Source organism: Micromys minutus, assembly GCF_963924665.1.
Source record: "Micromys minutus genome assembly, chromosome: 18".
NCBI classification, from domain to species: domain Eukaryota; kingdom Metazoa; phylum Chordata; class Mammalia; order Rodentia; family Muridae; genus Micromys; species Micromys minutus.
Window position 1 is genome coordinate 40329534 of NC_137953.1, and position 20669 is coordinate 40350202.

General features: G+C 45.5%; 1 protein-coding gene across 2 annotated transcripts in view; it reads right to left on the reverse strand.

Moving 5' to 3' along the window:
• The window catches only part of TBXAS1 (thromboxane A synthase 1), a gene marked incomplete at its 5' end in the record, with an annotated part of 163723 nt that overhangs the window by 49195 nt on the left and 93859 nt on the right, over window positions 1-20669 (reverse strand). For both annotated transcript variants that reach the window (XM_080932157.1, XM_080932156.1), the window contains 4 exons: window positions 9312-9617; window positions 14018-14148; window positions 15903-16051; window positions 18967-19055. In XM_080932157.1, the coding sequence (XP_080788283.1) occupies window positions 9312-9617; window positions 14018-14148; window positions 15903-16051; window positions 18967-19055 (675 nt within the window). The remainder of the gene's footprint in view (window positions 1-9311; window positions 9618-14017; window positions 14149-15902; window positions 16052-18966; window positions 19056-20669) is intronic.

A 20669-nucleotide genomic window follows, 5' to 3' on the forward strand; every position in this document is an offset into this window, starting at 1 on the left:
TTTTCCATTTCCCTGCTACAGGAGAACCATCGTAGTGTTTATTCTATGGAGTGTCAGTGCTAATCTCAAAAGCACAAAAACAAAGCAATATTGCTCAGCTGTGACAAATGCTCTGTTAAGTGTCTATCGGTGGGGCAAGCAGGGTCTATGCTTTAAAGACTGGTGATCTATATCACGTCCTCCTCAAAAGCCTTGGGTGGCACATGACCAGGGGTACAGCCATCTCTGATGCTGGGGTAAGTTTTCTTTGGGGGTCACTGTGGGGTTGGCACTGGATATCTGTAGTTGAATATGAAGGATTTGGGGCCTTAGATAGTAACAGAAAGAGGCTGTGACCATTTGCAGCCCAGATGGGCCCTGAGAGGTGCCATCTGCCCTTCTCTTCTGTTTGTGGAAAAGCCATGGGGACAGTCTCTCTGGTACCTGCTCCAGGTTTACTGGCCACTCTGCTCTGGGGACTCACACGTGGTCCACGTAGAAGTGTCTGTTGTAGGTTTTCCCTCTAGAAACTATCTTGTTGGCAGCGGGGTCCACAGATCACAATTTCTGAGAGCCTCAGGCACACTTCCAGAGAGGCCCCACTTCACAGGTGTTTAAGACTCCCTGCCCCACATTCATTGTTGGGGTGCTACAAGTTGAGGTTCACTTTGGAGCAACCCCTTCAGTGACAATAGAGAAAGAGTATAGTTGTCAACAACACTTTGGGCAGGCAACCAAGACTGCTAGGTACATCAATCAATTCCCAGGAGAGCCTCAAAGCCAGGCGGAGCTCCCGGCCCGAGGGGAACAGCATAGTGGGCGCGTGCTGGATGACAGGTCTCCAGTTTATACAAGCATCTCTCACTTGCCATCTTTGTCTGCTTTGAGCATGGCTTTAAATCAACCGAAAGCATGCCCTTACCTCCCATCAGAGAGCAACTTAAGGAGGCAAGAAGACTGTAGGGTAAATTTAGGACTAACGGATTTCCAAGATGCGTTAGGATGGAAGGAATCCCGAAACACTCTATCTCCCATCCGTAAAATGACTGGCATCATCCTTGGATAATCTAGAAATCATTAACATTTATTCACAAAAGACGAGGCACTGTAGATCTTTGAGGCCTTCATTATCATTAGGAATAAATACTCAGTGGGTCCATGCCTGTCACAGCAGGAGTGGGGTTTACAGTCGAAGGGCCTGGCTCTTAACGTATGAGCTGCTGACAGACAACATCAGAATCTAGAGTTCCCTGGAGTCTGTAAGGAATGTAGATGACCCGGCTCCACTCTGAATTAACCCAACAGGAATCTGCAGCTTAGCTGCATAGTTCCTATGCATGTTAAATTGTGTGTGTGCGCGTGTGCATATGTGTGTGTGTGTGTGTGTGTGTGTGTGTGTGTGTGTACTCGAGTGTGCATGGTTTAGAGGCCAGAAGTGGACATTTGTACTCTGCTCTGATGTTCTCTATTGTATTTTCTTTCTTGTCTGGCCTGGGAATTACCAGGCAGACCAGGCTAGTCTCAAACTCGCAGAGATCTCTGCCTGCCTCTGCCTAAGTGCCGAACTAAAGGTGTGCATCACGGTGCCAGCTCTGTCTTATCTTCTGAGACAAGGTCTCTTTATCTTATTGAACCTGGAGCTAACCGGCTGGGTAAGATTATTCGGCCAGCAGGTCTCTTGCCTTTGCCTCCCAAGTGCTAGATTTTTAGACACGTACTACTCTATCTGCCTTTTTACATGGGTGCTAGGAATCCACACCCAGGTCCTCATGCTTCCGTGACAGATAGTTTACTAACTCAGCCATCTCGCCAGCCCAGATATTTTTAGCCTTTGGCTAGTGCCACAGCCTGGGCCTACTTCACACTGCTCTTATTTTTATGCTTGGAAATCAGGGTGTTCTTTCTTCTACATCGTTGCTTTGCATTCAGATGCACTGTTGTGAGATCTAAAGGAGAGGGGCAGCTCTGAAGAGCCATGGGGACTGTTAGCCGGGTATAGAGCTGACAGGACGCCCAAACTCCTCAGAATTCCATCAGATTTGGATAAGGGGAAGAACCCTGGCCTGTGTGAGCCTGTATGCGATCCTAGCTGGGAGACTCCCCCCCCCCCATAGTGAGGACAAATTTATAATAGGTTATCCAAATAGTTTTCAACCCAAATGCTCCCCTGTGACAAAAGGGTGCGTGTGTTTATGAAATAGCTGCTTGTGGCTAAGGGCTATTTTATTTTTATAACCATGGGACGTGTTTGTTTCTTTGAGATCCTTTGGATGCTTCAAGGAACAAATCCCCAACCTTGCTGGCATTGAGTAGCCGAAACTAATCAGCTGAAGGAACCAGCACGGATTGTTCTCTGATCCTTAGGAGAAGTAGGAAGAGGAAGATGTGTTTTAATTAAATCTTTATAATGTGACAAAGTGGCTGTTGGGGAGCTCTGGGGAGTTGATTGTCCTTCTAAGTCATGACTGTATTCAAACTACCCTGAGCAGAGGCTGTATATCAGGGTTGTCCGGTTTGTGATAAATTTATAACTAAGTTCTGCAGAGCAGATTTATATCAACAATTAAGCAGAAGGAAAACGGCTCATAAATTTTGGCTGGCATAGTCTGGCACCAAAGAGGAGGCAGGAAAATAGTTTAGCCAGATCAAAAGTCAAGAATTTCAACAGGAAGTGCTAAAGCTATAGCAAAAACAGTGCGAAGGAAAGAATTGTGGGGTTTTTTTTCCCTCTCAATCCTTTAGAAATTATATACTGGAGCATATAATGACACAGCCTCGTGTCAAAGGCCTGACTAGAGAGTTATCTCCTTTTTGTAGTTTCCTAAGTAGCAAAATGGGATAATCCTTCCCCTGATCCTTTGCGACTAGCCTAGTGGTTGCACCCACTCTTCTGTCTGACCAAGACAACATGGCGGAAAGATGAGTTCTCCAAAAGTCCTGATGATTTGAGAAGGACAACACTGTGGTCCAAATATTCAGCTACCAGAATTTATGTCTTGGGTTTTGGTCCTTCATTTTATATGTGAATGCTGTTAGAAGGTAGAGCCTCTGAGAAATTAGGCTTAGACAAGGTCATAGGGGCAATGGCTAAATTTATGACAAAAGAAGCAGAGGAGCTGGGAAGTGGCTCAGCCGGTAAAATGCTTGCTGTGTGAAGATCTGAGTGTGGATGCTTGACAATGTGAAAATCTGGGGTCAGGGGCATGTGCATGTCATCCCAGAAGGACAAGGACCAGACAGGTGGATCCCCGGGCTCACTGGTCACAGTTCAGTTGAACTGACCTCCAAGTTCAATGAAAGACTCTATCAAAAATAAAAAGGAGGGTGATGGAGGAAGACACCTGACATTGACTTTTGGCCTTCAGAGCTGTGTGTGTGTGTGTGTGTGTGTGTGTGTGTGTGTGTGTGTGTGTGCACAAGCAAGTGTGTGTGTGTATGCATGAATGTGTGTATGTGCAGGAGTGTGTGTGTATGTGCACAAGTGTGTGTGTCTATGTGTATATGTCTGTGTGCATGTGTGTGTGCACCTGTGTGTATATGTGTGTGTCTATCTCTCTGTGTATGTATATGTGTGTGCATGTGTATATCATCTCTGTGTATATGTGTGTATCTATCTATGTGTGCATGTGTGTGTACATTCACACAGACCAACATACACAAAAACAAAAGGAAAGGAGCAAAGACCAAGTTAGCAAGTTTGCTATGCCATCATGTGACAATCTCTGACATGTCATGGAGCATCAAGAAAGCCCCTGCTACCTGACCAGCAGACTCTAGTATCCTACCTCTAGAAAGGTAGTGAAACAAACATCCCTCTCTCTGTCTCTCTCTCCCCCTCTACTCTTCCCCCCTCCCTTCCCCCCTCCCTCCTCCTCTCTTTCTGTAACTTGTCTATTTTCAAGCCTTCAGCTACAGCAGCAGACTAAGGGAGAAGGCTCTAAGTGAAAGAAAGAGAGGCTGAGCAAAATTCCCAAGACATTGGAAGAAATTATATGTGCTCTAGAGAGACGTCTAGAGACAGGGATTATTGGGCAGATTGTAACTGTTATATTTATGCCAGAATAGAAGCCCCCTCCCTGAAAGGAGGGAGGCAGCCAAAGTCAAATGGGTCAGAGTAGACAACAGGAGACAGAACATGGCGAGGCAGAAGGCAAAGGCTAAAACTCAGTAGTGAGTGGTTCCCCAGCGTTTATGAACTGTGTTATTTTTGCTAGAAGTGAAACTTCTGAACTCTTGACTTTCATGACCGACGTATCACTTCTTGATTGGTGAAGGTTACGATATGACAACCTGCTAGCCTGGGCTTAAGCAATAGGAAGTCACAGGAAGCAATGTCCTAGGCACTGCTGGGTTCACAGTCCTGATGTCCTAAAGCTGATCTGAAAAGTTCTGAGGGAAGGAGAGCATGGTCACCTCAAAGGAAATTAGAAAGTGGGAAATTCTAACTTGGGGGACCATAGGTTCTATGCCCAAGGCTAGGCAAGCTGTTTTTCAGCTACCCAGAAGTCATTCACCCGCTTCCAGGAATGTAGTCTGTGAGATCTACCTTCCCACCCACTGAAAGTCTGAGAGGAAGGGGTGAGGCCCACTTTCTTCTCTTTTTGTTTTTTTTTTTTTTTTTAAGCAGAGATGGACAAGTAGCCCAGGCCCAAGATAATCAGGACCCTGTGTTCTCATAAGCTGAGGGATCTATCCTTGAGAAAATGTGAGACTTTGGTGTGAGAATTTCAGAAAAGAGAGCCATTCTTCTCCACGCTGGACTGAAACCTGCTGTTCCCATCTTCCTAACGTGGAGGTCAGAGGTCACTGCTGGAGATGAAGCTCTGTGACAGAGGGATTTAATGCCGGCTCATTGGGTTGAGTCATCAGGCTGGTGAGGGTACCTTACCTCTTTACAGTTCCCCAGGCAGTCCTTCTGTTGAAACTTTCAGGCAGGGGCTGGGGACTTGACTCATTCTAAAAGTGCATGCTGTGCTAACGAGGGCCCTCACCTTGGGTCCCTGATCCCTATGTGTAAGCAGAGTGTCACTTTATTTCAGGGCTATGAGGATGAAAGCCCAGATCCCAGAACCCATGAAATGCTGAGTGGGAGTAACCTGCCGGACTCAGACAGTAGAGACAGGGAACCCTTAGAGCAAGCTAGCTAGACAGACTCGCCATACAGGAACTCCGGGTTCAACTGAGAGACACTGCCTAGGTAAAGAAGACGGAGAGAAATGGAGAGACTCCAAACTCCTCTAGCCTTGGTCCTTCACATCCATGTGAACACGAATACACGCACGCCTGCCCACACAACACACATGTGAGGAAAAACAAAAGAGGATGTTTAAAGTATGCGTGGGGGAAAGCACAAAACTGATGGGAGAGACTGCCCAGCGCTTCCGAAGCTGAGACAGAGAGAGCGACTGGACACAGGGCTGAAACTCTTACCTCAGCAATTCTACAGGAGCCCACCTGTGGACATTGCCCTGGGGTCTACCTGGGTGAATTGTTGCTTATGCTAATTTATTGTGTGTGTGTGTGTGTGTGTGTGTGTGTGTGTGTGTGTATGTTACCACAGCTGGAGTATGGAACTGTTAGAGTAAGAACTGTTGCCTCATTCTGTAGTATGGGTTGTTGGAGGGGACCAAGCTTCGCAGGAATTGCCTTTACCACCTGATCTTTCTCACCTACCTATTGGGTGACATTTTCTACCACTGCCCGCAGCAGTCTCAACATGACTGGGGGTTGGGGTGGTGTTTGTTTGTTGTTAGTCTTACTGTTTGGGGTTTTTATCATGGAGGAGGGTAGCAGCTATTACCACATTCCCAGAAGGAAATCACTGGAGTAGGGATGGTGTGGAGACACTTGAACAACAGGTCATCTAAGGAGGCCTGCTCTGTAGAGGTCAGAACACCCTGGTACAGGGCAAGTCTGCAGCCATGGAAGCTGGCGTTAACTGGCACTCAGGAGATATTTGTTGAATGGAAACCAGCAGGAAAGTTATAGCGAATCATACTTCACATGCAAATTTTCAGGAATATTTTCAGGGAAATACTTAATGTGTGAACAGCTAATCTGCATTTCCATGTCCTGACAGATGGCCCATATTAACAGAGTTCTGAGTCTAGTAAAAATAAATAAATAAATAAGAGGAGAAAGAGAGAAAAGGCAAGAAAGAAAAACCTACATGTATTCCCTGAGTGGGGACCACGCGCAGGACTGAACAGAGCTGCGTGCTCCCCAGTGATATCACTTATTGTCTAAGAAAGACAACCTGGACACATTCCCATCTGTCAAAGATCCCCCCAAATACTGTCCAGAGGAAGAAAACAGCCCTCAGGCTGGCCTGGGTAGAGTAGGCACTCTTTCTTGGGAGACAGTTCTGGATCCCAATTGTCTAATGCTGTATCCTCAAAATGAACCAAGGACTAACATCATCAGAACTTCTGGGATTGATGGTCAAAACCCTAGCACCTCCTCCCCCAAGCCTACATTTACAGAATTAGAACTTCTAGAGCCAGGACCCTGAAATCTGCCTTCCGGTCATCTCGGAGGTTGAAGACCTTCACCTGGTACGATCAGTCTATATGCCATGGGTCTCCCCAGTCCTTGGGGGCACTGAACAAAGCTCCATGGGAGATGGTCTTTTGGGGAAAGGGGGCCTGGTCCTAGGCTCAGAGGCTGAAAGAGGTCAGGACTTGGTGAGTTGAAATCACCTTCCTTGAGGTCAGGTCCAGCTCAGATCATGGTAGAAGTGAGCCCATAGCATCAGATTTTGTATGGGAACATTTCTATGCCCACGGCTTCATTCCCAGATAGTCCAGCTTGTAGCTGGTGAACCTAGCAGGTTCCATGGGCTTTGTTGCCGTCTAGATATTACAACAGTCTAGAACTGATTGTGCACACCTTATATGACCCTGGAAGGTTTCTTTTGAAAGAGATATTGCTTAATAGACTATTGGCCATTAACCCTCTCAGAGTGAAGATAATGATCCCACCTCTTGGAGCATCTGAGTTTCTGTCAGATGTAGCACATCACAAAGCACCCTTCAGATACTTCTATGGCCCTTTCTTCATCCATTTGCCTCGCCCTTTGGCTTGAGACTAAGGGTGGGCTTTCCCCCAGCCTTCCTGAGGAATGCATCTTCCCTGGTTCTCAGCCTTGGGACTTCAGCATACCTGATCTTGGGGCTGGAGTCAATTTGCTTAGGCATCTCGGTGTCCCCATGCCCTGACAACAATAATTAGCCCATGATTGGCCAAGGGACTCTGGTTAGTGGCCTCTGTGACTTTCAGTCATACATCCTCTTTGGTGGTGAGCAGTGAGAAAGCTTGTGGTCCCAGGCACCCCTGCCAGACTTTCTATGGCTTCCCAAGGCTAAGCATGTGGCTAACAGGAGGAAACAGGCAAAAACTGAGGTAAGAGACATGAAGGCACGAGGGTATCTTTGAGGTGCCACTAAATAGTTTCCTAAAGTCTCATTCATTCTCAAACTGAGCAAGATTCTGTACCCATACAAACGCTTGTTTTGCTAAAAATCAGTTTGACTCAGGGTTTAGTTACGGGATGCTAAATATGTTGTAAAAGACACACTGGGGTACACCCCATTGTCTCTGACCCTCCTTTCTCCCCAAGTCCTCAACTGGAACCAAATATTAAATAAATACCAATACAGTGGACTGAGACAGGTGGTAGGGTTATCTGGATTCATGGCTTGTTGGGACTCCATGCTTGAAGAATATTGATTAGTGGATCAATGTCAGTCCAGAGGAAACCCTGTCCTGTTCAACATTTTAATCAATGACTTGGATGAACTAGAAGGAAGGTGTGGTTAGCAAGTTTCAGATGACACTAGCTGGAGGAAATGCTAATATGACAGATGGCAGAATCAAGATTCAAAATTATTTTGACTGCATGAAAAAGTAATAAGGTGAAATACAAACCTTGCACCCAGGCCTAAAAGATCAATCTGTATGGGGGGGCTGAGGGAGGGGGGGGCTGGGGATACCCTGCTGGGAGCTGACAGAATTAAGAAACTTCCTTAGCCTGAGTAACACCATTTTACACAGATCTCAGCCTAGGTTTCTGTTTCCCACAGTAAAGGCCTTTTCCCAGAAAATAGGTGATCTCACTTTGGTCAGGGAGCTAGCTGAGTAGAACGATCATCCAGACAAAGGATCCTGCTTGGCAGAACATTTCCTCCTGTTCCTAGGTTGTTCCCTCCTCAAGTAATTCTTCACAAAGGGTATTGTGAGAAATCCTTTAACTGGAAAGTTCCCTTTTCCATGCCTTATTTCCTTCTACCACCTATATAAAACTAGCATGTGAAAAAATAAAATTTGTCAGTTTGATCAGACCACTTGACTTGTTGGCCTACTTCGAGCCTCTTGTTCCCCCATTCTCTCCTAGGTGATCCTGGGTTCCCGTTGACTGTCCTGCGGGTCGGGGTAATACCCAGCTTGGCAGCTGTCATCATAGCAAAGAACTTGAAGTTGACCACATGGGCTCATGTGGAGCAACTAGTCACAATTCTCTGGGTTTCAAGTATTCAAAAAGTGACTTAGAGGGGAATACTAACTTTGTCTCTCCTTCCCCCCTACAGGATGAGAAGTAGAATCTTCTAGAAAGTAGTTTCTGCTTGTGTATATATTTAACCCCAATGCTTCCAGTAGCACAATAGGACACATTCCGAAACTGCGACTGTTGTGTTAATGATATCAGAATGTAATGAACAAGAGTCCCATTGTGGGGGTGTTTTCTTATTTATAGTATAAGCTTCTAAAGTGATTCAGGGCAGCGTAGCCTCCTGAGCAAACTATGGGGAAGTGAGAGAACAGCCTAGCTCAAGGCAGGCAGGCGGCTGCTGCAATCAACTACAAAGGGGCTTCATCTCCAAGGAATACCCAGAATGCATCTGTGCTTGGGGCTCCCTGACTCATTCATTCTACCTTCTTGTTCATGTGGTTGGGCCTCCTCCTCTGCTCACCCGTTACTGCTTTAACGGGTGTTCTGTGTCCACTTCTGCCTTCAGACTCCGTTCCCTTTGCTGACTCCCCTCTCCTGTCTTCCTCGGGGAGGCTGCCCCACAATCAGAACACGTGATAGCCATGGCTGCCCTTTGACCCCCAATTTCTTCCTGGGCCTCTGCAGGTCCCCAGAGTGTCACAAGCTCTTTATTTTCCTGTCATTCTGAACACCCTATTTTATTTGCTAGCCCAGAGAGATAGAGAAGGTGGGCACGAGCTAATTTTATCTTACAGGCTTAGAATGTTATTTTGGCAAGTTATTAATTGGAGGAAGTTCTACCGAATCCACTGCACTGTGGATGCCTGGACCGCACTGTACTTACATACTTCTCCATGAAGAGATCCACCTCTTTCAGAAGCCTCTCCTGGCAGTCAGGGTGGGTGGCCAGCAAATATGTGACGAAGGAGAGCGTGTTTGCGATGAACTCGTGGCCAGCAGTGAGGAAGAGGAAGGCCTGGCCCGCAATTTCATCCACAGTTAAAGGCTTAGATGTGGACGTAGGATGACACCTTTGGGGTGGGTCCCCTGTAGAAGACAGGGCTTCTGTGACCATGTCAAAGTCTTCCACACCCACAGAGCTCATGGAATGCTGGGTATCCAGCACCATCTGCAGGAAGTCTCTCCGCCTCTGAGGACAAGAGAGAAAAGGGTACATTAGAACCAAGGGGATAGGGTTGGGGAGCTCCTAGGTGGCTTCCAAATAGCTAAGTAGAAATAAGTCCTGGTCACTGTGTTATCTGAGATGTTGAGAGCTGGTGGTCACCTGGATGACAGCACTGAGGTGCCGATTGATGCCCCAGTGAAGAGGTGAGGCTGGTCCCTTCTTTGCCATTGTACAGACTTATGGAGCAACAGTGAGATTATTTAATACATGCGATGTGTGATGGTGAAAGCAGGCTTTCTATATCGATCACATGGACATTGTGTGTGGAATCTCCAAACTCTCCTTTTACAGTTATTTATAGAATAGTCAAACCTACCTGTGAATATTCTCACCTTGATGAGCTGGAGAACACCAGACTTAGTTCTCTTACCCATAATGGCTTGGATACCCAGCCACTCCCATTTTCTTTCCCTTCCTTTTCCCCCCATCCTACCCAGCCTCTAGTGACCACCTTTCTTTGTTTCTGAGGTTAGATTTTCAGTTTTGACATACCCAACAAGCATGCTGTGTCTGTTTTTCTGTTCCAGGCTTATTGCACTTAACATAATGTCCTTCATTGTCTTAACTATGTAGCTGAAAACCAAAAGATTTCATTCTTTTTTTTTTTTTAAGATTTATTTATTTGTTATATGTAAGTACACTGTAACTGTCTTCAGACACACCAGAAGAGGGCATCAGATTTCATTACAGATAGTTGTGAACCACCATGTGGTTACTGGGACTTGAACTCAAGCCTTCTGGAAGAGCAGTCAGTGCTCTTAACCACCGAGCCATCTCTCCAGCCCCCGATTCTATTCTTTTATAGGGCCAAATAATATTCTTTCTTGTTAATGTACCATACTCCCTTCGTGCATTCTGGATGAAGTCATTTATATGGGCTGATTCTCTCGACACTCCCCCCAAAATGCTGTGCTTATAAGAAAGCAGGTTTTAGAGCCATAGACACTGCGGGATCTCATCTTTAAAAACAGTAAGTGTACAATCTAGAGAACCGTGTGCATTGCTCATATGTAGTAAACATTTGTCAACCTATATTCGGCAGACCCCTAGAGCTAGAGGAGGTGGGAAAACCAAGAAAGGTCTTTTAGTTCTGATTAATGCTTTTTAACGCTTTTTATGCGTTTGTTCTATTGGCTGGATTTCCAATGAGAAAACACCTGATAGATTTAAATTAGAGCATATGTCTATTGTTAACTCTGCAAAGACACAGGGGACGGCTCTAAGTTTTCTCATACAGTGGATAGTCACCAGGATGGGATGGGAGTGTGGGATATGGGGGAGCTGGCTGGAGTGAAGCCCCCAGACTTAGCTAGCTGCTTCCTACGGAGCCCCTTTTCTCTCCAGTAATCCCCAATCTCCTTTGAGTGCTTAAAGCTGCCTTATCATTTCCCTACCTTCCTTATCAGTGATTTGCATATTCTTTACATTTGACTACCACTAATTCTAACTATAGGACTGTTTACCACAGCTTTGGCATTTACAATGTATATTCCAGGCACATCCTTTCTTTGAAATGCCCTTTAATGTGATAAACGACAACTGGGATGTTGTTCTTTTCTGAAGTTTTATGGGATTAAAACAGCAAGAGGGGAGTATCAGAACCTCCAACAAGAAAATATTAGAATTTCAAAGTATTTTCCTAGTTGTGGTGTTTTCTCAGTTCATTGGCTTCTGGATTTCTGTTGCATGAATAATCTATGCCCCTTACAAAGGCATGTAATTCCATCTTTTAAGTTTTTTAAGTTTGTTGGCATTTTGTGTGTGGCTACTTTTCCTGAGCCATGCGATGAACAGCAGCCCCAGGGTGTGACCCACCCCTTTCCGGGGCCTGGGCCAAGTGTAGTGCTAAGTGCATATTAAACATGCAATAGAATCTTCTACAAATCAGAATCTAAAGCAATGGGTACCCTCAGGGTTAGGTACATTGGGCTTGGTTTCAACTGATCAACTGTTGTTTGGAGCTGGAGGCCTTTGCTGATGAACAGGTTAGTGACCATCAAAGGTGTCATCTAGGACAGCAAGGGTAGGTAGGGCTCACCACTAAGGACTTACATACATTGAGGCTGAGAAGGCAAGGTCTCCATTTCCCACCAGTCCGTTTCAACTATAGAAAACCAGAGCTTCCTTACTGTGCCCTAAACTGCCCATTTTGCTATCCAAATGACTTCTTAACTGCTATTGGTCAGCATCTGGGTGGCTATCGTGGTTCCACTGCTGACCTGTCACAGTGGTCCAGGGTAGCGGAACATCCAAGGCTCCCTGGGTGCCAGGATGTGATTGGGGAAGCAAAGCACATGCTAAGGCTGCATGGCACAGCTTAGTCTCTGAGGCTTGGCTGTGGCTTTTCCTGGGTGGAGCAGGGGCGATGACAAGACAGCTCACAGTCATATCTACACCACACATTTTTTTCAGAAGCAGCATGGTGGCTGGCATGTTTTCCTCTTATCCCAGCCCAGCCAGACTGCTAAAAGGGCTGGTGAAGTCTTACAGAAATCTTACTTAACTGCCAGCTAATGAGGCCAGGGGAAAGGGCCTCTCTCTAGGGTTCATAAGCTAGAGAACATCGTTAGTGCGGATGGGATTCTTTCGTTCACAGAGCATCATGAAGGGCACGTGAAGCTGCCTATTTAGGATGGAAACAGGGCTGGTTTATAGTCATATCCAAGAAAAATACACGCCTTGATAGATGTAGGTGTCTAATCTGCCCATAGGCTCGAGCTTAGAAAAATATTTACCTTTTAACATCTGTGCGGCATTTTCACTGTGCAAACACACATCTGTTTGATGGAATGTATACAGAGTTCAGAAGGGTTCTAAGTGAGTTTTCTTTGTAACTGTATAGCCCTGTCTTGACACGGGCAGCCCTGGATTTGTGGTTGGGAGGTTTTTCTCAGATCAACTCATTGTTTGAAACAAATAGCTGTAAAGTTTATAGAAGGAAAAGCTTGAGGCAATCCCAGTAATTGGCTCTTTAATAACCTCTCACCTCTCAGTTACTCAGAACAACAGTTTTTGAATCTTTAGCCTGGTTTTACAGCCAGTGGGTTTCAGGCTAGGGCCTCCAAGAGTTTGTGTGTGTGTGTGTGTGTGTGTGTGTGTGTGTGTGTGTGTGTGTGAGAGAGAGAGAGAGAGAGAGAGAGAGAGAGAGAGAGAGAGAGAGAGAGAATACTCTCACAGGCAATCCTTTGTAGCAAACAGTGAGGTTTGAAAATGTTTCTTATCTTTTGTCCTTTGGACTTCCTCCTCACAGTCTAGAAACATACTTGAATGAAACTATCCTGTTTTTTTCTGGCTTTAGAGCGGGGCTAGGTATACCAGTTAGCCCATTTTCCCCCACCTCTAAAGGCATTCAAGTTGAGCTAATGGTGTTGTAGGCCAAGGGGTTGAAAGCTTGTATATACATTCCTACACCTTCCCTATCCCAACATAGCTGCTACAGAGTCCCCCGGGTATGCAGCTGAGCAGGACAGGCTGTTGCCCATGGCTGCTAAATGCATCAAGCTACTAATTGACTTGGACTTCATTCTAGGCCAATGCCTTAACCATCAGGCCTCATGAATCCCTGTGAGCCACTGTCTTTGAGAAAACCCTTTTAAAGCTCCATCTTGCTCAAGGCAGTTAAGGGAAAGCCCTTTTAGCCGCCCCCCCCTTTCCATTTCAGTGACTGTCTTTAATGCGATGAGACCCATAATGGGCAACTTTAATGACAAGGGTATACCTCTGATGCGGAAAAAATTATTTCTTACACAGAAAACTGCATTCTACTCAAAGTTAAGTTCAGCCAATATTTACTTATCCCTACTATGTACCAAGCAGAGTGTAAGTCTATAAAGAAAAGGGAAACATGGAAGCCTGCTAAAGAGAACAGGAAGCTTCAATCACAAATTTCCTAGCAAGTGTCTGTGTTGAAAGGGAATACCAGATTGATTGACAGTTGCCTAAACTTCTTGCTAATATTTATGCTGTTCATGCTATGAAGCCCCATCTTGCTGTTTTTCAGCAGAAAGGCTATGCTCATGAAAATTGCATGAGGTTCTGACTTAGTAAATGGGGGGGATGTTGGGCCACTGCAACCTGCAACCTGTGCTTGGGGGTAACAGCTAGGCGATTTGAAACAGTTCAGGGGTTGGCATTCATTCAACAACTCACATCAGCGATAGGCACATAGGTGGAGACTTCTACTATCCTTACTATCCCTCCTTCCTGTTGCTTTCTACTGGCCCTTGAAAGTTCAGAATGGGAGACTAGTAAAGGATAAACTCATGTGATGTGAGGAGCTGTGGAGGGATGGAGAAAGAAAAGAGAGAGTGATGCCAAATTAGGTTCCATTCTGTTTCCAGGCTGTGTCCTATAAAAATAGTTACCTCTTCTGCTGCTTGCTGGTCCCGTAAGGCAATCACATTCCTAATGAGTGTGTTAAAAAAGCCATTCAGTTCATCTCGGTTCTTATTGGGCAGAATCCGGGCCAATGGGACCATTATGGATGGAAATGATACTTGAAAGAGAAAAACAAAAGTAGCATTAGAGGGGGAGTGATAATAAAGCAGGGCTATTAGACTCCCGTGACTGGGAAGCATGCACCAGCCTTGAATCAGAGTCACTTGGGAAGCCAGTCTTCTCAGAGCAGTGCTTGATGTGACTCTAGCTTTTATTTCCATTTCCTGTACATCATAAGCAATCATTAAATGCCTGTGCAATAAAGTGAGTCCTCATGTGTACCTGGCCTTGCAAACCCAATTTCACATTTAGAAGTCCCTACCTCTAATCTTAGAAGGCGAGTGTCTTTGCAAGTTCCTCAGGGCGGAGTGGGTGACTGGCTGTGTGCCAAGCCTTCGCGGGAGTACAGAAGTCCATCTACTTTATTGACTTTCTGGTCATTTGTATTCGTCTTTCTCTGCACAAATGTCCCCACATCAGCCATCTGAATTGTCCCTAAGCATGTTGTTGCAGCTGCTGCTGCCAAGGACACTGGCTTCATCTACTGTAGATACTCTTCTGCCGTGCAAAATGCAGCCTGGGTTCTTAGGAAAAGGTTCCCCAGATCAGGACACTTATTATTTCCCTAAGAGATGTCCTGGGCCCAGGGATGAGGCCTTGCCACAGGGGCATGTGACTTCGATCAGCCCACAAAGCTGTGCATAACCTTTTCTGTTGAATCAGGCTGGAGACTGTAGAACCAGAGCTCACACGCCTCAGCCCGTTGAGAAGTACTGAGAGCAGGGGCCTTGTTAATGACAGTCCTTCCTGTCTGTGATTGAAAGTGCATAGGAGGGGCTGCCTTCGCCCCAGCAGACCTCCTGGACACAAATGCCAACAGGTTTCAGTGTGCTGAGGAGAGAGGTGACAGCTTCCCACCGAAACTGGCTCAGAGATGAGAAGAAAAGCTAGCAAATGGTCCATGATTCCAACACACAAGAGGGTGAGACGAGAGAGTTGTTAATGGGAGATCAGACAAGTTTATATAAATAAAATCCTGTCTCTAAAAAGAAAGAGGAAAGGAGGAAGAGGAGCAAAATAGGAAAGATGAGGAAGATGAAGAGAACTAGGAGGAAGAAAAGGGGAGGAGGAAAGAAGGAAGAAAAGAAGAGGAAGAGGAAGAGGAGGGAGGAGGAGAGAACAAGAGGAGGAAGAGGAGGGAGGGAAGGAAGGAGGGAGAAGGGAAGAAGAGGAGGAGGAGGAAGAGGAGGAGGAATCTGGCCAAGAAGTGACTAGACTATGCCAATATAACAGAGGGGCAGGGAAGAGCTCATTAATACAATATCAGCCACACACTGTTGTTTCCATAAAAGCGAGAAGATACCAGAACTGGCCAGAAGGCAAAGACTCCCTTGTAAAATCAATTCAGTGATCTAGTCATGTTAACATGAAGCCTCCTTCCAGAGCCCCATCTAGTGATTTCTTGTTTCGGAGTTGTTGGCTTCTGGTAGAGAAGTCCTCAGAAGAGGGTTTTGAGTGATGGAAAAAAACAAACCAAACAACCAACCCTAGGAAATGAGAGATGAGTTCTAGTCTTGACTTTGCATTTCTCTGCATCCGTTTTCTGACCCTGGTGTGACAGAGGCCAGGGTTTCCTGCGTTGGTCATAAGTCAGCCTAGATTTTTGACAAGAGAATTGTAGTGGCTCCAGGGAGACCAAGTTACTGCAGGACAACTCTGAGAGCCCTGCGGGAACTTTCCTGGTGGAAGGGACTCAAGCTGTCCTGTGAGTGCTGGTCTATTCTCACCACCTTGCACAGGGGCTGCACTTACACGTTAAAGCCAGGAGAGGCCTGGGGATAGAGAAGGCAAAGACACGCCGGCAGTGCTGTACAAAGGGATCTTCCGGAGCATTCTGGGAGTCCACCTGGGTGCCAAAGGCCACACTGGCCACCATATCTGTGGTATAACAGCAGTAACACCTGTGGGCATAGAAACGCTGGAATTTGAAAGATGCTAGACTGCCCTTCCCACAGCACACCCTTCCTGGGGTAGTGGAAGGGAAGCTTCCTGGATGAGCAGTAACAGCAGAATGTGACTGAGGCTTTTATGGAAGAGAAGGTGAGGGCAGAGCATCATTACCTCAGGCCTTAGAACAGAGGGGTCACTAAGGTACATACCTTCCAGGCGAGGGGTGCCTTCCTGTGAAGGGAAACAGGAGCCCCAAAGCCTAGAGGCTTTAGCCCTATGCATGCATAGCCTATCTCAGGCCGGAATCTAGTGATTAGTTGACAGCTGTCAAATCAGCATTGGTGAATGAATCTAATTAAGCTCATTTTTATTAACTCCCCTCCATTTTTCCTTCTAATGATTTGGCAGGCTTTCCTTTCTTTTTCTTTCTTCCTTTCTTTCTCTCCTCCTTTTTTCTTTTTCTTTTTGAGATGTAGGTAGCCCTGACTAGCCTCTGCCTTTCTGCACTGAAACGAAAGGCATGTGCCACTATACCTGATGAATTTGCATTCTTAAAAGTGCAACAAGGGCTGGAGAGATGGCTCAGTGGTTAAGAGCACTGACTGCTTTTCTAGAGGTCCTGAGTTCAAATCCCAGCAACCACATGGTGGCTCACAACCATCTGTAATGAGATCAGATGTCCTTTTTTGATGTGTCTGAAGACAGCTACAGTGTACTTATTTATTATATACATTAAATAAAGTAAAATTGTAACAAAACAAGAGCTCTTCTCATCCAAATAAATAGCAAACAAACTTTGGGCAGGCTTACGGAATATATTTAATGTATTATTGGAAGTATGAGTTGTTTTTTCCAAACAAACAAAAGGAAAAGTGTCTTCCAATAGCGTCAGAAATTTAACTAACCCCAGGACAGAAGCCTGGTCCTCCCAATGCCATTTTAAACTAGCATTATTTTTTACAAAATGTTTCATGTTTATTATTCTTGTCTATATTTGCACAGTGTGTATGTGTGTGTGCGCACGTGTGTGTGTGTGTGTGTGTGTGTGTGTGTGTGTGTGTGTGTGTAAGCATGCACAAGAGGAGGTGTTAGTGGTGGGTACATGATGGGAACCTGTGCCTGACCGAATGTGGAGGTCATTGGACAACTTTGTGGTATCGGTTCTTTCCTTCCACCTTCGTGTGGTTTTTGAGGATCACACTTGGGTCACCAAGCTCCCCAGGCTTACCTTTGACCTCTGAGCCACCCCACCAGTCCCTAGGATCCTTTTTGTTTTCCTACAGGCATTGCCATCTTAAGGCCTTTTGAATCCCTGGGTCACTGAGACTCTTCGATGACGGTAACAGCTGTCCTCACTGATACACAGTTAGTCCTCCTGCTTGGGTCCTGCAGCCATCATTACAGAACAAACGACCTGACTTGAGGACTCTGAAATTTTGACGGCTTATATTGAAAACATTTCTCTGATCGATCACCGATTCCCCATTGACGCAAAAAGTCTGCAAGGCTCCTGAGTTCGATCCCACCAGTCCCTAATGCTTGATGCTTCCAGACTGAAGAGTTTTTTGCTTTGCTTTAATTGCCGAGGAGGCCACCTTGACCTCCTCCGCCTTCTGCGAACTCTGGGAGGGTGTGGATGAGGTTTGCCGACAGCTGGGAACAGCAGAGGCGCTGCTGTTGACTAGCCTGGGGTTTTATTGGCAGTGGTGATTCTGAGTCAGCTGTGGCTGATCTGCAGTCATTCCGTGCCTACTGTGCTCCCAGCCATGATTTAGCACGAAGCATCTGAAGGTTGCTAGGAGAAAAGTCAGTCCGTTGCTTAAATTGCCAGCTATATAAACGTAACATCGCTCCCCTGACCCCCACTGAGCTGTGGCTGCCACGCACAAATGATTGCTGCTTATTTATTTATTTATTTATTTATTTATTTATTTATTTAGCTGAACTGAGATTTTAATCTAGAGCCTTGTATATGTTAAGGCGCTCTATCCTATGGTACGATGTCCCCAGACAATCACTGTTTTCATTCAGTTATTATTACAGTTGTCTTTAGGGATGTAGTTGTTTATGTGTATAAGTGCTTGCCTGAGTGCATTTATATACACTACCACATGCCTGCAGTGTCCCCTGAGGCCAGAAGAAAGCTCGGATTCCCTGTGACTTACAGGCAGATGTGAGCCACCTGACGTGGGTAGTAGGACTTGAACCCGAGTCTTCTAGAAGAGCAGAAGAGAACTTTTAACTGCTGAGCCATCTCTCCAGCCCCTCAATGCTTTATTTTGAGGCACAATTTCACTAAGCGCCCAGACTAGTCTTAAACTCACTCTAGCCCAGGCTGGCCTTGAACTTGTGATCTTCCAGCCTTCGTTTCCTTAGTAGATGGTGATCAATCCCAAGGCTTTGCTTATGCCAAGCAAACATTTTACTAACCAAGCTTCAGTCTCAGCCTCACGACTCACTTGCTTGTTTTTGTCTTTAGGCAGGGCCACACTGTGCAGCTCTGGCCTAGAATTTATGCAGACCAGTTACCTTCAAACTCTCAGAGATCTACCTGCTTCTGCCTCCCAAGTGCTGGGATGAAAGGCATGTGCCACCACACCTGTCCTCAGAATTTTTCTTGTGAAAGTTTAGGTCCCTGTCTTTTCTGCCCTGACATATCTGGCCCATTGTATCCATGGAGATCAGAGGGTAAGATTATTCTGGGACGAACCACTTCACATTTGGGTTGTTCTCAGCAGGCTGCCATCCCTGACTCAAGTTACTTTGAGTTTAGCTTTCTTCTCATTAGTCAGTCTATCCACACTGTTATGGCCGTCTGGCATTTTCCAGTTTGCTACTCCCAAGGTAATTATCCAGCCATTATGCACCGTGGCAAGAATCATTCACTCAGAACTGTGACTTCTCACCTGTAATGGAGCAGCCTTACCTCTGGATGTCGAATGTGTCCCCGGAAGCTGCATAGCGTTTTAAGTGAGCCAGGAGAAGTTCACAGGCTTGGCTGACGAGAGGTATCATCTGATAATAGATAGCAAAGCTGTAATTAGGGCACGGTGCCTAAAATGGCTGCCAATGATGGAGAAGGTCACACGCAGTGCTTTCTGGGCAAACAGACTGTGTTTCAAAGGTACTTTTCACAAGGCTAAGATTAAGGAAGTATTCGCAATATCTGTAAAATACAGTGTCTATAAAAACCGATTTTAAGCTTAAGTGAGCCTTCTGTGGTAGAAACACAAAAGAAGAAAGGATCAAACATGGATCTGGTGAAATAATTATGAAAGCCGTCATTAAGTGTTTAGACAAAACTTCGAATCAGCACTCAGCTTTCTGACATGTGGTTAGCATTAGTGAGCAACTAGACCATATTCCATATGTCCTGGTCCTGGAACTAACCCAAGTCCATGCGAACTTGTTCCAATTAAATTTTCAGATCCCCCACCAGAACACAGAATCTAGTATCCAGAGGAACTGAGGGTCATCTGGTCCAACTTCTTAATTAAGGCAGAAGTTATCTTAATGGTATTTCTGAGAGAGGGTTTTCATCTGTGTTTCAGCTGTTTAAGCCTTCCAAGACAGGGTAACTCTTGATCAGCACGAGGAATTGTTTGGCTTCTTAATAGTACTATATTTTATTGTGGAAAATTTCTAATGCCAAGAGAAAGGTCTAGAGAACAGCACCGTGCACACCTATGTGGCTCCAACACATTTAGGCTGCAGGCTTGGCTGCCCATCCCTTTGACCTCCAACAGGATCTCTTGGATGGGTAGTACTCTCTACTGACTTTTATTCTCTTCTATATATTTGAAGGGCCAAGTTGGAACTGTCCAGGAGGTCATTCAAACCAGTACACATTCTTAGCTGGGGCAGAATGCTGCTATAGGTTCTTCTGAGCATTTATGAAAATTATACTTTGAAACGGTGCCTGGTGTTTGGCTTTCATTATTATTACTCTTTTAAAGGAGCTTTAAAGCCATATTTAAATGAACAATTTTCAGATTTATTTTACTTTATATGAGTGTTTTGCTCTCATGTGTGTGCACCACATGCCTGATCCTGCAGATGTCAGAAGAACGCAGCAGATCCCGAGGGGCTGTAGTTACAGGTGGGTGTAAGCCACCAGGCGGGTGCTGAAACTGAGTGACAGTGTTCTCAACCTCTGGTTCCTCCCCTGCCCCCCGATTTTACTCTGAAGATTATGTGTGTGTTTGCTTACAGTGAGGAGCATTTCAGGTATTAGAAGAGGTCCTGGGGAATCCTGGAGCTCGTGTGATAGATGGTTGTAAGCCACACAACATAGACACAGGCAACTGAAGTTGGGTTCTCTACAAAAGCAGTATGCTCTCTTAACCACTGGGCCATCTCTCTAGCATCTGGTTTTCATTATTTTGATGCTAAACTACGTGGAGTCTGAGGTCAGGGGAGGTTTCATCTGTTTGTTCAATAAAAAAAAAAAATCTCTGGAACATACAACAGAACCTGGCATATAATTACTTGTTGGATGGATGGATGAATGGATAGATGAATTTCAATGAGCATGCAATATTTACTTTTTGCTCTTCAAGTCTTGAGACGATAGAAAAATTATAAAATGTTAATCTAATTGCCAGAGGTGTGTGTGTGTGTGTGTGTGTG